The following is a 13,568-nucleotide window of genomic DNA, read 5'->3' as shown; positions in this document are numbered from 1 at the left end:
TAAGACAGCACCAATTAAAAGCCATGAAAATTTTACCTTAATTCTTCTCTCGGTGTCATCTAACTTTAACTCTGCTGAAACTAGTTTCTTTGCTAAATCATCTCGTTCAGGTAGGTGTCTAGCTTCGGAGATCTTTTGCAGTTTCTGTAAGGAAAATTTTGTCCTAAATAGTTCACCTTCTGTATCTTTCACCTTTTTCTCAGTTGCTCGTTCTTTCTCTTGAGATTTTCTTAAGCGTTCTTTGAGTGCTGTAATCTCATTGTTATGGCGAATTACAAGTTGTGAGATTTCATGTTCTGCATCTTCAAACTTATTCAGGGCTTTCTCCTGTCTGTACTGAAGCCTTTTCAAAGCCTTATTTTCTTTTAGCAGCTCAGCTAACTTGACCTGGAGTTCAGATACTTCATTCTGCAACTCATTGATTTTTAGCAGTCTTGCAGAAAGAACCCGTTTTGTGACAATATCAGGATTTTTCCGAAGTGGCTCTCTATTGAGGCTTTGGGAACGAAATCCCACTTGGACTCCTCTTTTGTTTGATAGCCCCTTAGGGCTCGGTTTCCTGGGGGCTAAAAAAGAGTAATAATGTAAAGTGAAAGCTATACCAAATATAGTATCATTTCTTCATCCAAACACATGGGTCCATAACATTATTTTGGTTTTCAAAAAGGATTTTTCCAATATTTAGTTAAATATCAGGTTTTATTTTGAGCTCCAACAATTGCTTCAGGCACCTACTTCCTTAATACAGCTCTTAATATATTTCTATTAAGAAAGTTTGGGATCTTCTAAGAAAGATAAAGAATTTTCTATCCATAAAATGACATACCACTTGCCTAGCATGTGCAAGGCCCTGGGGGTCAATCCCCAGCACTGGGGGGAAAAAAAGGAAAATGATATACCAATGGCTTATAAAGGTTATTCTATACTGCTTAAAAAGATGGTAGTATCAGGCTTCAGCCACCTTTAACTTGATGAGATGGAAGGAAAAATTCAAACATGGGCATTATTAGCATGAGCATGCTATAAAATAAACATTGAACAAAACATTGTGATATTTAAGTCATTTATCCCAAGGGAATTAGAATCCTTATTTTTATTTATTTATTTATTTATTTTGGTGCTGGGGATTGAACTCAAGGGGGCTTAACCACTTATCCATATCCCCAATCTTTTATTTTTTGAGACAAGGTCTCAGTAAATTGCTTAGGGCCTTGCTAAACTGCTGAGGCTGGCTCTGAACTCACAGTCTTCCTGCCTCAGTTTCCCGAGGTTCTGTATTACAAGTGTGCAGTACGATGCTCAGCTGGAATCCTTATTTACATGAAACTATGTTTTCTCTATATTTATTACAACTCCTTTTCTTCATTTGGGAAACAGAATGACAGTTTATTGTATAGTGAGAAAATCTGAGACTCAAGATTTACCACCTAATAACCCCCTTGGGCACTTCAATTAAACTTTTTCAATTCTATTTTCCCAACACATAGGATGAAGATAACACCATATACATAAATTGGTTGTTGTTAAGTAAGCATGTAAAATAAGAATTTCCTCCAGAATATTCTGTTAGCAATAAGAACTTACATCCCATTTATCAGTGAATAAAAATGAAAAACAGTAGTACAGGTGTGTTTCTAAACACTTTCTTAGGAAATTTATTTTGTGTGATGTTCAAATCAAAGACATCAACATAATTTGAAGACAGGAAAAAAAAACACATCCTAAAAAAAGCATATGAAATCTTTAAAAAACTATATATGAAATCATAACATTCTCAAAAATTTAGAATGCTTTATTTTTACTAAGAGCTAATTAAACTTAAGCCTCAATATACAGAGTACCTGCACTTTAAAAGAGTCATCTGAAAATTTGCTGGAGTTAAGATAATGAACTTTAACTGAGGTGACTGCATTTTTTTTTTTCCTCAAGGAGTAAAAGGGGAAAAAAAAAAAAAAGGAAAGAAAAGAAAAGAAAAACTGGAAGATTCAACCCTTCCCTTCCCTGTCTCACCATGGATACCTGATTCGGTAAGAAAACAAGAAAAAAATAACAACTAATTTTTAAAATTAAACATTATAAAGTTTCATCATACATATGAAAATTTCACAGAAACTGTTTTGAATATACACTGATTTAGAATTCTAGCTATATTAATGTTTGGATTCAGAAAAGAAAGTGGTAATAAAAAGAAATGGGGGATGGGGGAATGCCTAATTGAAACTATATCTATCCAATATGGCAGACACTAGCCACATATGGCTTTGGAGAAACTTGAAATGTGGGTAGTCAAATTGAGATAGTCTATAACTGTGAAATATGCACTGGATTTTGAACAGTTTTAAAATGTAAAAGATTCCACTGTTTTATACTACTGTATATAAAATAATATTTTAAATATGTTGGGTTAAATAAAATTAATTTCACCCATTTTTCTATTTTTAATGTGGTTACAGGTAAATATAAAATGGCACCTGTTGCTTGCATTTGTGACTTGAAATACATTTCAACATTGCTTCAGAATGTAATTTTGAATTTGGAGCATCCAATTTTTAAATTTTCTTTTTTTCTCAACAACTGAGCTAGCAGAATTTTGAGTTGCACTGTATGTACTCCACTTTTGGATTGACACATCTTGATAGTTTTCAAATCAAGATGAAATATAATATTAATAGAAGTAAGAAGAAAGATAATTGGCTGTCATGTTTGTCATTCTTCTCTCCCTTCTTATGTCACTATCAAAAAGTGGGCAGAAAAATAGTGGGTTTTTTCCTTCTTACTTCAGTTATTAAAAATGAAATGACTCATTTTAAAAATGTAGTAAAAATAAACTGTGCATTTAACAAGAAAATCAAGACATATTTATATTACTGATAAATAAGGAATAAATATAATACATATAATAAATATGTAACATACAAACATGGATAACTAAAGCTATTATTAAATGTTACAATACAAAGAAATTCTAATAGTATCATTTTTATTTAAAAAAAAAGAAAATTTCCTGAAAATTTAAAAGAAGAAAGACTATCAAACACATAAACCTGCAAATTCAAGTGTTTAAGATGCTGCTTTCATTACAGTTGTTTTTTTCCTTAGTTTAATCTACATTGGTGGCGATTTAAACTGAGAGAAATTTAACTTGGAGTTCAAAGAAAAATATCAGTTCGGTCCTATTGCTTGGTCTAAGGTAGACAGATTTTAATTCAAAAAGACAGTGGAAAGCAGAAAACAATACAAGTCAGAAGAAAAATGATAATTGAAAATTTCTGGTTACTAAAAGTTCATTAAACTTAAGCCTCAGTATACAGAAACATTTTTCACAGCTTTTTCTCCATTACCTTCTCAAATAAGATAAGGCTTACAAAGTTCTGACTCTAATTGGGTGACCTACTAAGTGGCTTTTGGGGAAGGAAGAAAAAATTAAAGTATTTCTTACCAATAATACCCTAGGCGTGTAAATTATTTCTAAGGAATAACAGACATTTTCTAAGATTCTATCCTACAATATATTTGCTCTTAATTATAAAACAGAAGCTTAAGATCATGTTCTCAACTATGACACTAACAAGATCCCCTCAAATGAAACAGATTTGGAGAGAGGGACCCCCCTACTTACCACCCAAAAAAAGCATTGTGTTCGAAGGGGAAAAAAGAAGAAAAGGCACTCAACAGTTAGAAGTAAGGACATCCCTGAAGAGCTAGACAGGAGCTGAATTAGGGATCCATGAAAAGATTGCTTTCAAAAAGGATTCGTATTCTTTGCAGTTTTTAATGTATCATTACTTTTCAAAGTAAAAATTTATAAAAGCAAATTAAAGTATACCCATGCATATATCTTTTCAATAGCTATTCCCCACAGAAAGACATTCATTATACTGTATTATCATAGGATGCAAGATATTTCATGATATGGCCCGTTATTCTTTCAATCTCTAGTTGTGTCCTGCCTTGCAATAGATAGTCTTACCAGTATAAGCTACTGCTATTATAACTGCTACTTTTTAAATGCATACTATAATTACCTCACATACCTTACCATATTTTTCTATGCTGTTCTTCTCAACCTTACATATCGTTACTCAGTACAATGAGATTTCTTGAGACTTATTAAAATGAAGAGATTATATAACACGATGTAACAAATTTGTTTCAGTCATAAATTTTAATAATAAAAATATTTTTAATGATAATAATGGAGATTATAACACAATTTAATGAAAAAAATTAGACTGCTAGTCCCAAATTCCAATCATATTCCTGGTTTTAATTCAAACTTGTGAAGTGAGCAATAGATTACCTAGGGTAAATAATTTTACTCAAACTATAAAAATGTCCCTTACTAATATATCAGTGCCTTTCACTACTTTATGAAAGAGAAGATACAGAAAAGTACAACTGTTTTGTAGGTTTTGTCTTGGTTTTGCCTTTACAGGAAGTACCTTAGAGATCCAAAAATAAGCATTTACTCAGGAGGAAGAGGAAATAAAGTAAGTAGCCTTTCATTACCCTCTTTTGTATATAATGCATGATTTTGAACAGTAAACAGTGGAAACAGACCGATAAGCAAGGCTTATATCAATTTATTAAAATACAGCCTATTAAAAATTTAAATCAGCTTATATCCATGTATATAGCAATATACATACTAATAGAAGACTTTCATTCACACAAGTTTTCCTTAAGTATTGTACATAATTGTCTAGGTCCACAGAATTCTTTTAAAGAAAACTTACATTGACAATATACTTGGTTATCTGATACTTGTTTTTTAGTATTTTTTCCCTTAATAATTGTAGGTGGAGAAGGACTGACTGGCGATGACTGACCAGAAGACGGGGATGTAGTTCCAAAATCAGAGGAATAATTAGAGCAATGGTGTTTGTCTGCTTTTCTTTCTTGATCAGCATCTGGACTTTTCGCTCTTTCCCCCATTGTTTTGAAAAATCGTCTCTAGTCACATAAATTCACAGATTGATGACAACACTGAAGATCATTTTCATCGTCTTCATAGTATTATTTCTGTTCAATTTATTTTCTCCACAGTATATACTTAGTCCACAATTCGCATTAGCAACCAGGAGACACACTTTATTCCCTACAATTAAAGAAGAGAAAGGAAGACTCATCACACGGTCATGGAATACATTTCTACAGTTAATTATAATGGAAAATACTAAAAGCAAAATAATATACTACTTATAATTTTTACAAGATGCTATAATTTTTCTCTATTTTCACACATAAGTTTTTGACAGCATTTGGAGAAAAGACAGTTTCTGTCATGACCCAGAAAGAAGATAACATATAAAGTACCTGAATAAGTGTCAATTAATTTGATTCCCTTGAATCTTAAGTTATAATAAACACAAAGCCTGAATCTTTTTTTAAAATAATTTTTAATTGTCCATGACTTTATTTATGTATTTATTTATGTGCAGTGCTGAGGATCAAACCCAGGGCCTCATGCATGCCAGGCAAGCACTCTACCACTGAGCCACAGCTAGCCCCACAGCCCCAAAACCTGAATCTTAACAGGGCAATAACCACCAGTTCTTTTTTTTTTTTTTGTGGAAGGGACAACAAACCTGCTAATAAATGCAAAGAAAAGTACTTATACTGACTACAAAAAAATGTAAAATTTAAGTATATTTTTAAAAATTTACTTAAAAGAAAAGGCATTTGATGAAAAGCATTTCCAAACATGACAGGAAAATGGTTACCATTTGTAATATACAAATACCTTATATCAACTAAGAAAAATATGAGGTCAAAAGGTAAATAGGCAAAATACATAAGACCCAAAAAAGCAATACAAATGATATACAAAAATGTTCATCCTGATAACATTTTTAAAGCTCTCTTGTCATTAAAATATTTTTCAAAATAATCACACTGCTGCCAGAGCTGCCATCAGGAAAAATCCATGGAGTTTTTGGAAAAAAGGTTGGAAAAAAATGTATTAAGACTTTAACTGTTGTCCCATCCCCTCCTCCCACTCTCCTCTTCCTCCTTCTCCTGCTCCTCCTTTTTTTGGTACCAAAGATTGAACCCAGGGGTTGCTGAAGCTGACTTTGAACTCTGATCCTCCTGCCTCAGCCTCCCAAGTCACTAAGATTACAGGTGTGCACCACCATGCCTGGCTAATTGTGCTTTTAATCTTTGATTCAATAATACCATTCCTGAATTCCAATAAAATAACTCTAAAAATTGGGGGAAAGTTATATACAAATGTCTAATGCAGTATATTGCAATTTTTAAAAAATGGAAGGAACCTAAATATATAACCACCACAGATTAATTAAGAAAAATACTATAAAGTTCATACAGCATAATATCTGTTGGAAATATTTACAAAAAGTTGTGTTCAAAAAAAATGCTTATGTTATTGTAAAGAAAAATTCAAACCAGTGTATAGTTTGATCTCAAATACACATATTTATTGAACAGAAGATTAAATTACTAAGTATTCTTTCTATTTAAACTCAAGAACTGAAAACAATTTACAAAGCAACTTACAAAGGGATATATGAACATTAAAATAGTGTCTGCCTAAGCAACTTGGTTTTATTTTATTGTATCTCTCCTTTTAAATATTGTTTTCTAATACATTCAAATTAGACTACTTTTAAAATGAGAATGGTTACTTTTAATATTTGGAAAAAACCATCTTATTGATGAAATTAGTATTAATAGTATAGTGGTCCTAGGAATATATGAACAGACATATGTACAATACTAAAATAATCAAAATAACTATCAATAAGAAGCTGGTCTTATAAACTGTAAACATCTACACAATGCAGTACTATGGAGTTAGAAAAATAATGAGGACTCTCTTTGTATATTTGCTAGCAAACAGAGTAATTCTCCAGAATATGTTAAGAAAAGGAAGTTAGATAAGAGCACATATGGGTGTATAGTAGGGTTTGGATATGGTTTGTTCCACAAAGGTTCCTGCACTGGAGGCTTGGTCTTCATCGGAGCAGTGTTGGGATTGGTAGAACATTTAAAAGCTGGTGCCTAACAAAAGGTAATTAGGTCACAGGAGAATCACCCTTGGAAAGGATGAATGTTAATCTCCCAGAATCATTAAATTCTCAAGAGAATGAGTTATTGTAAAACGACCAACTCAGGCACCCTGATTCCCTCCGACTTCCTGTCTTACCATGCAAACTCTTCCTTCATCCTTTCATACTTTTTCATCCAATGTATGACATCCACCATGAGATGAGGCCTTCACCAGAGGCTGATGAACCAGGGCTGCCCATTTATGGAACACCTGGTAAAACTGTGAGCTAAATAAAGTTCTTTCAAATAAATTTCTTTATAAATACCCAGTCTTAGGTATTTTGTCACAGCAAACAGACTAACATAGTATGCTACTATTTATCAAAGGAACATAATATATAAGGTTTATATTTTTTAAAAAGTGGTACAATAAATCAAATATTTAATTTTTAAAAAAGAGTTTTCTAGGTTAGACTGTCCAAATAGAACTTTCATCAGGGATGTAAAGGTTCTATAATTTGTTATGTCCTATGTAGTAGCTGGTCACATGTGGTACTGAGCTCTTAAAATGTTGCTACTGTGGCTGAGGAATAAATTTTTAAATTTAAAATGTAAAGGCCATATGTATGGTGGTTTGCTTCTTGAAAAAAACAACTATGGCAGAATAGAGAAAGAAGAGCTTAGGAGAGGGATGGAAATAAATAAACTCTCTATAAAACTATGTGTAGATTTAACTTTGAAAATTAATTTTTAGAAATAAAATGTTTTAAAAAGCAATTCCTATAAATCAAAAGAAAATAAAACAAATCAGTCTAAACTACATATATAATTGATGGCAAATATACACAAAGTAACCAGTTCAAATAACTAAAAATAAACTACTTTATATCCCTAGAGAGATATATCCTAATGAATTATGGGTTACTTTCAGTAATTGTAGCATTGGTATTGTTATTCTCAGACCAGTACATGTGTTCAGATACAGCAAATGAGTAATTATTGTTCAGCATGGGCACTAGAATTTTCAACAGGAGGAAACAAAATTAATCTAATGTTAGCTCTAAAATTCTGAAGTCCAGAATTCAAGTAACAAATATCAGTACAAACTGATGATGGCTTTTTTTTTTTAAATACTTCTTAAGTGTCCACTCAAAAATTCTAGAAACAAACAACAAATGAACCAGATGGAGTGGTGCATGCCTGTAATCTCAGTGGCTTAAGAGGCTAAGGCAAGAGGATTCTAAGTTCAAAGCCAACCTCACAGCTGAATGAGGCCCTGTTTAAAAAAATAATGTGGCTCAGGGTTAGCACTTGTGGGTTTAATCCCTGGCACCAAAAAACAACAACAAAAAATGAGGTGCAATAAACTAGCACCCAAATGTAGTTTCTAAATGCTACTTCCCAATAAAAGAAACTAAAGCTCCTTATAAATGTCTGATTTTATATCTGAGGGAGAAAACAAAAGATGAATCAGAGAATCTGGAGGTTTGGTCATTTCAAAAAGCAAGGAAGCTATCAGACTGATGGAGTGTCAAAAGGGCTGAAGAGCCAATTGAAGAAGCTCCTACTAGCCAAAGATGGGAAATGTTCATCATCAGTAGAATTATATCAGTAAGTGATTAAAACAGATCAAATATATTTAAATTCATATCATATGTTTTTAAAAAATCAGTCACCTTTTGAAGATGCTAGAGAACGGACTCAATAATTTAAAAATTGATACATAAAGGGGAAAAAAATAAAACAAGTATATTGCGTATAATGCCAAAAGAACAAAGTAGCACATGAGGGAAACTATTTCTTTATAGAATTACTTTAGAAAATAAATGGAAAAGAAAATTTTAAAATGAAGGAATTAGAATATTGACATTTTGCAACCACTGATGAAATAATAAAGCTAGATAATGATCACTAGTGGCTGTAACACCAAGTGTCCCCAAAAAGCTGCTGTGTTAATGAAAGAATATTCAAAGGTAAAATGATTAGCTTATGAGAGCTACACTGTAATCAGTCAATTTTAGTTTAGATGAACTGAGTGCTAACTGTAGGCAGTTGGAACATGGTTGGAGGAGGCAGATCACAGGTGGCATGCACTGAAAGAGTTCATCTTCCCCAAAGCCCCTTCCCCTTTTTGTTCTGCTTCCAAACTGCCACGAGGTAAGCAGCACTCCTCTGCCACAATCTTCTGCCATGGTGTTCTGCCTTACCTTGGGCCCAGAGCAATGGAGTTAGCCCACTGCGGACTAAACCTCTAAAATCATGAGCCAAAATGAATTTTTCTTCCCCTAAGTTGTTCTAATCAGCTATTTTGGTCACAGCAATGCAAAGTTAACATGAAAAGAAACAACCAGGTATTTTGTGTCTCCTAACAGTACACAATACCTCTGAAGTAATTTGCCCATCTCTGCAAAAGAGTTAAATCTGAATCTGATCAATCCTCTAAATGTAAATGACAATTTACAGACAGTACAAGGGACAAAAGGAAGTACATGGAAACTAACAGCAAAATACAAACTGAGGCAAACTACAAGAAAAATGTTTCTTCAACAAATAAACTGCAAACATAACAGGAAGAGGGTATTTTTATATTAAGAAAGGCATAGGAAACAATAAAAATTGTAACCCTTGGACCTTATTTCAATCCTGATTCAAAAAAGTTGTGCAAAAAAAAAAAGATAATTGAGAAAGTTTAAGCACTAACTGGCTATTTAATATTAAGGAATAATTAACACTTTAGGTAAAATAGTGATATTGTGGTTTGTTTTTTGTTAAGAATTTTTATCTCTTAGAGATCTTTATTCAAACACTTACATGTAAAATTAAATGTCTGAAGTTAGTTTCAAAATACTCTAGGGAGAATGAAATAAGATTTACAATGAGTTGATAGTTTTGTAAACTGGTGGTAAAGACTTAACAGCTTCATTATTTTGATACTTTATTTCTGTATTTGTTTGAAATTTTCCTTAGTTTAAAAAAAGATTAAAAAAAATGAAATACAAACTTAGGTTTTTTGTTTTTGTTTTTGTTTTTTTTTGGTGCTGGGACTCAACACAGGGCCATGTTGCATACTAACCATACTCTACCACAGAACTACATTCCAAACCCAAACCTAGAACTTTGATCTTACTTCTGATATATTACTATCTAGCAATCTCGATCTCTGTTAAAATTCATTACTGGATCTGAAATCAGCAAATACTAATATTTAAAAAATAAATTTAATCCCTAGCACCTCAGAAGAAAGCAAAAAGTGAAAAAATAAATTTAATCAGTCTGAATCTTTCACTTTGCAATCCTGAAAGAAAACACTTCCACATGAAAAAGTATAAATAAAAAAGATAATGGGTAAGAGTAAGGAAGTGTCTTCACCTCATTGGCTATGCAAATTTGGATTTTAACTATCAATCTAAATCTAAAATCTTAAAATTTTTACCTTTAAAATAAGACTATTAATAGTAACAAACTATAGTACTGTGAGGATTAAAGGGGATAATTCAATAACTATGACACAATTAAGTACCTGGTAAACATCAGCAATTTTATTTATAACTCAAACAAGATTTATTTATAAATCTCATTTATATTTATTTATTTGTAATCCAAAGTCCTTGTCAAAGACTTTCGCTTTGCTAACATTATAAGAAAAAGATGATTTCAAGATGGCAGATTAGAAGCACCCAACACTCACCTGTTTCTCCACAAGGTAGAAACAAAATAATGAGTGTAGTTGCCTACTGAGGTGAGCAGCTATGACAGAGTGCTGAAATTCAAGAGTAGAGAGAAAGAGATCTTGAGAAAAACAAGGATTTTGGATTTTGGAATAGAGGGAGAAACAGTATCCCAGCACTGATCTCAGAGCAGCATGGTAAGGAGAGAAGAAATATTTCACCAGCAGGGTATAGGTGAAAGGGGAAGTTCCAGAGAGCTGTACTAGTACAGACTTTGGAACCTTGCAGCCATAAACTCTAAACAGAAAAAGGACCAGGGAACTGCATAGTGAGCTGACTCTAGAAAAGCCCTCCCCACTTCCCAGTGTATTCTCACAGAGCTTTAACTGGGAGCCAAACTGAGAAGGGTCTGTTGTTTGAGCTTACTGCTCTAGAGATCAAAGGACTTCGCACTTTCCTATCTCGGGGACCCTATAGCCCGTAGCAATTTCACAACACTGATTAAGTGGGTGTCTGCCTCAGGAATTGGTTTGGCCCAGGTAAGAGACCTGACACAAACCTGATGAGAATTCTGAGATGGGAAACCAGATTGTGAGGTGGAGAGAAATGGAACGTACTTCCCTTTAAAATCTGCAGTTTGGGAAACCTGACAAGTCTGTGAGAGTCAACAGTCATGTGTGATGCGGTATGCAAGCCATGTGTGGGAGCACTGGGATTATGGGTGATGAACTGTGCAGAATCCACTGCCACCCTCCCAGTACAGTTCTTAGGTAGCACATAGCTCTCTCTACCCACTGAGGCATCTGGGGACAAACTGGATGTTCCCTGCCCATGGAATGAAAGTTCAAACAATTCCAGAATCTTTGCTTAGTGAAATCTGAACTCTGCACTACTTTGCTAACACACTTGAGCTCCAGTCTTTGTCCTACTCTCAGAGTGCACAGCACAAAAAGCTATGCAGGGATTCTTTGCCTGGATAGCTCTGCATTCTGTGCTAGCCCATTGCAGCATGAAAAACAGCTGAAAGGAATTCCAATTAGCTTCAGCCACAAACCACTCCTGCTAGCCACCTGGCAAGCAAAACAACAAAAAATAAGGAATGGAGAATGGGGGACTGTGAATAGTCTAGTTTTCTCTCTGCACACAGGGTGTCCAGCCTAAGAAGACCCAGAGAGAAGGCTTGATCAGCATAAGCTGCAAGCATCCACTCTACCTCACAAATAAATTTTTATTTAGACCTTTTTTTCTTTTCTACTCAAATTTTAATTTTTCTCTTTTTTCAACTTTTTAAAATTTTAACTTTAAATTTTTGAAATCTTTTATGCTAAATGTTTTCCCCTTATCTTGTTTTGCTCCCCTACCCCTATTTGGTGCTAGGCATCAAGCCCAGTATTTTTTACGTTTGGTAGGTGCTCTGCCACTAAACTATGCTCCAAGTCTCATAAGAGGAGCTGCACTCAGCACTAGCCATGATTTGGTCCTGCTCAAATCTTGGCAGATACTTCAACTTAAAGAATATAGGGAACAGAAGCCCCTACTTAATGGCCCATCCTCAAGTGGGCACAAATGGGGGCGAGCTCTGACACTTCCCTCCTGGGTAGTCACCCCCTCAGTAACAGCAGAGAGAAATAACAAAATCATTTTGGACACTGCACCTATGAGGGTCTTCAGCGTTGGTTTTTTCCACATCCTGTCAGATGGCACATCACTGACAAGTCTGGATCTGAGCACCACAGAGTAGGAGCTGTGACCTGAGTCCCTGCATCTCCACATGAAACACCAGGAACTGCACCAATGTCTTAACAGAAGATAAAAGCTGCAAGTCCTTCACCATGGTAGAAGAGTCAATATAAGAACCACTTTGAAGTAACAGTGCCATTATCAACAGTGTCTAAGGAAACCGCCACCATCTGGTAAGGGATATATCCCCATTGTAGGAGTAACCACAGAGAGTGCCACTCCACCCTTCTGTCTATACAACACTTAATTAAATTACCAAAGGGATTCCACTCTTGCAATGCATTTCTGAGAAAGTGGGCCTCTCAGGCTCCTGTACACTACACACTGTGTCAAAACTCACTAATCACAGCTGAAGACACCTCAGGGAGATTATATTATGAAGTTCAGTTGGAATTCAACCCAGCACTACACAATAAACTGATATCCAAGATATAACACCAAAAGAAGGTCAGATAAGAAGTCCCCCACATAAAAGTAGAAGAGATATCCATCCCAAGATATGTGCAAATCTCAACATATGAACACAAAAAAATATGATAAAACAAGGCAATATGAAACCTTATAAAGTTCAGAGTTCTATAGTAACAGATTCCAAAGATATCAAAGTCGATAAAATACTGGATAAAAAAATTCAAAGGAATGATTTTTTAAAGTTCAGTGGATTCCAAGAGAATACAAATAAAGAACTGAATGAATTAAGAAAGACAATGCAGGATATGAATGAGAATTTCAGTAATGAGAGTTTTTGAAAATGAACCAAAGAGAAATACTGGAAATGCAAATTCATATAAATTAGATAAAAATTCAGTTGAGAGCCTCACCAACAGACTAGATCAAGCAGAAGACAGACTATCAGAGAGCTAAGACAAGCCTGATGAAATATTACATTAAGATAGAAATAAGGGAAAAAAAGAACAAAACACACAAAATCTCTGGGACATCATTAAAAGACCGAGCAAGGCTGCAGCAGCTACTTCATCTCTTAATGATGCCGCCTCCAGCGGCTGCTACAGTATCCGCCAATGCTGCCCCATCTCCAAAAGTATCTGCCTCCATTTTAGACACCACTGCCACCACATCACCATCTTGAGATGCAGCAGCCTCCATCTTGGGACACCACCAGGGGCCTGGAGACCCAGTGTTGGGGGT

General features: G+C 34.3%; 1 protein-coding gene across 2 annotated transcripts in view; it reads right to left on the bottom strand.

Moving 5' to 3' along the window:
• Positions 1-13,568, bottom strand: part of Lca5 (lebercilin LCA5) — a 72,325-nt gene that overhangs the window by 35,669 nt on the left and 23,088 nt on the right. For both annotated transcript variants that reach the window (XM_047557808.1, XM_047557809.1), the window contains exons 2-3: positions 4,737-5,098; positions 37-566 (exon numbers count right to left, since the gene is read on the bottom strand). In XM_047557808.1, coding sequence (XP_047413764.1) covers positions 37-566; positions 4,737-4,935 — 729 coding nt within the window. In that variant the 5' untranslated portion in view covers positions 4,936-5,098. The remainder of the gene's footprint in view (positions 1-36; positions 567-4,736; positions 5,099-13,568) is intronic.

The sequence above is a fragment of the Sciurus carolinensis genome, chromosome 7 (assembly GCF_902686445.1).
Source record: "Sciurus carolinensis chromosome 7, mSciCar1.2, whole genome shotgun sequence".
Taxonomy (NCBI): Eukaryota; Metazoa; Chordata; class Mammalia; order Rodentia; family Sciuridae; genus Sciurus; species Sciurus carolinensis.
Note: the sequence above shows the minus strand (reverse complement) of the source record. Positions and strands in the feature narration are given on the sequence as shown.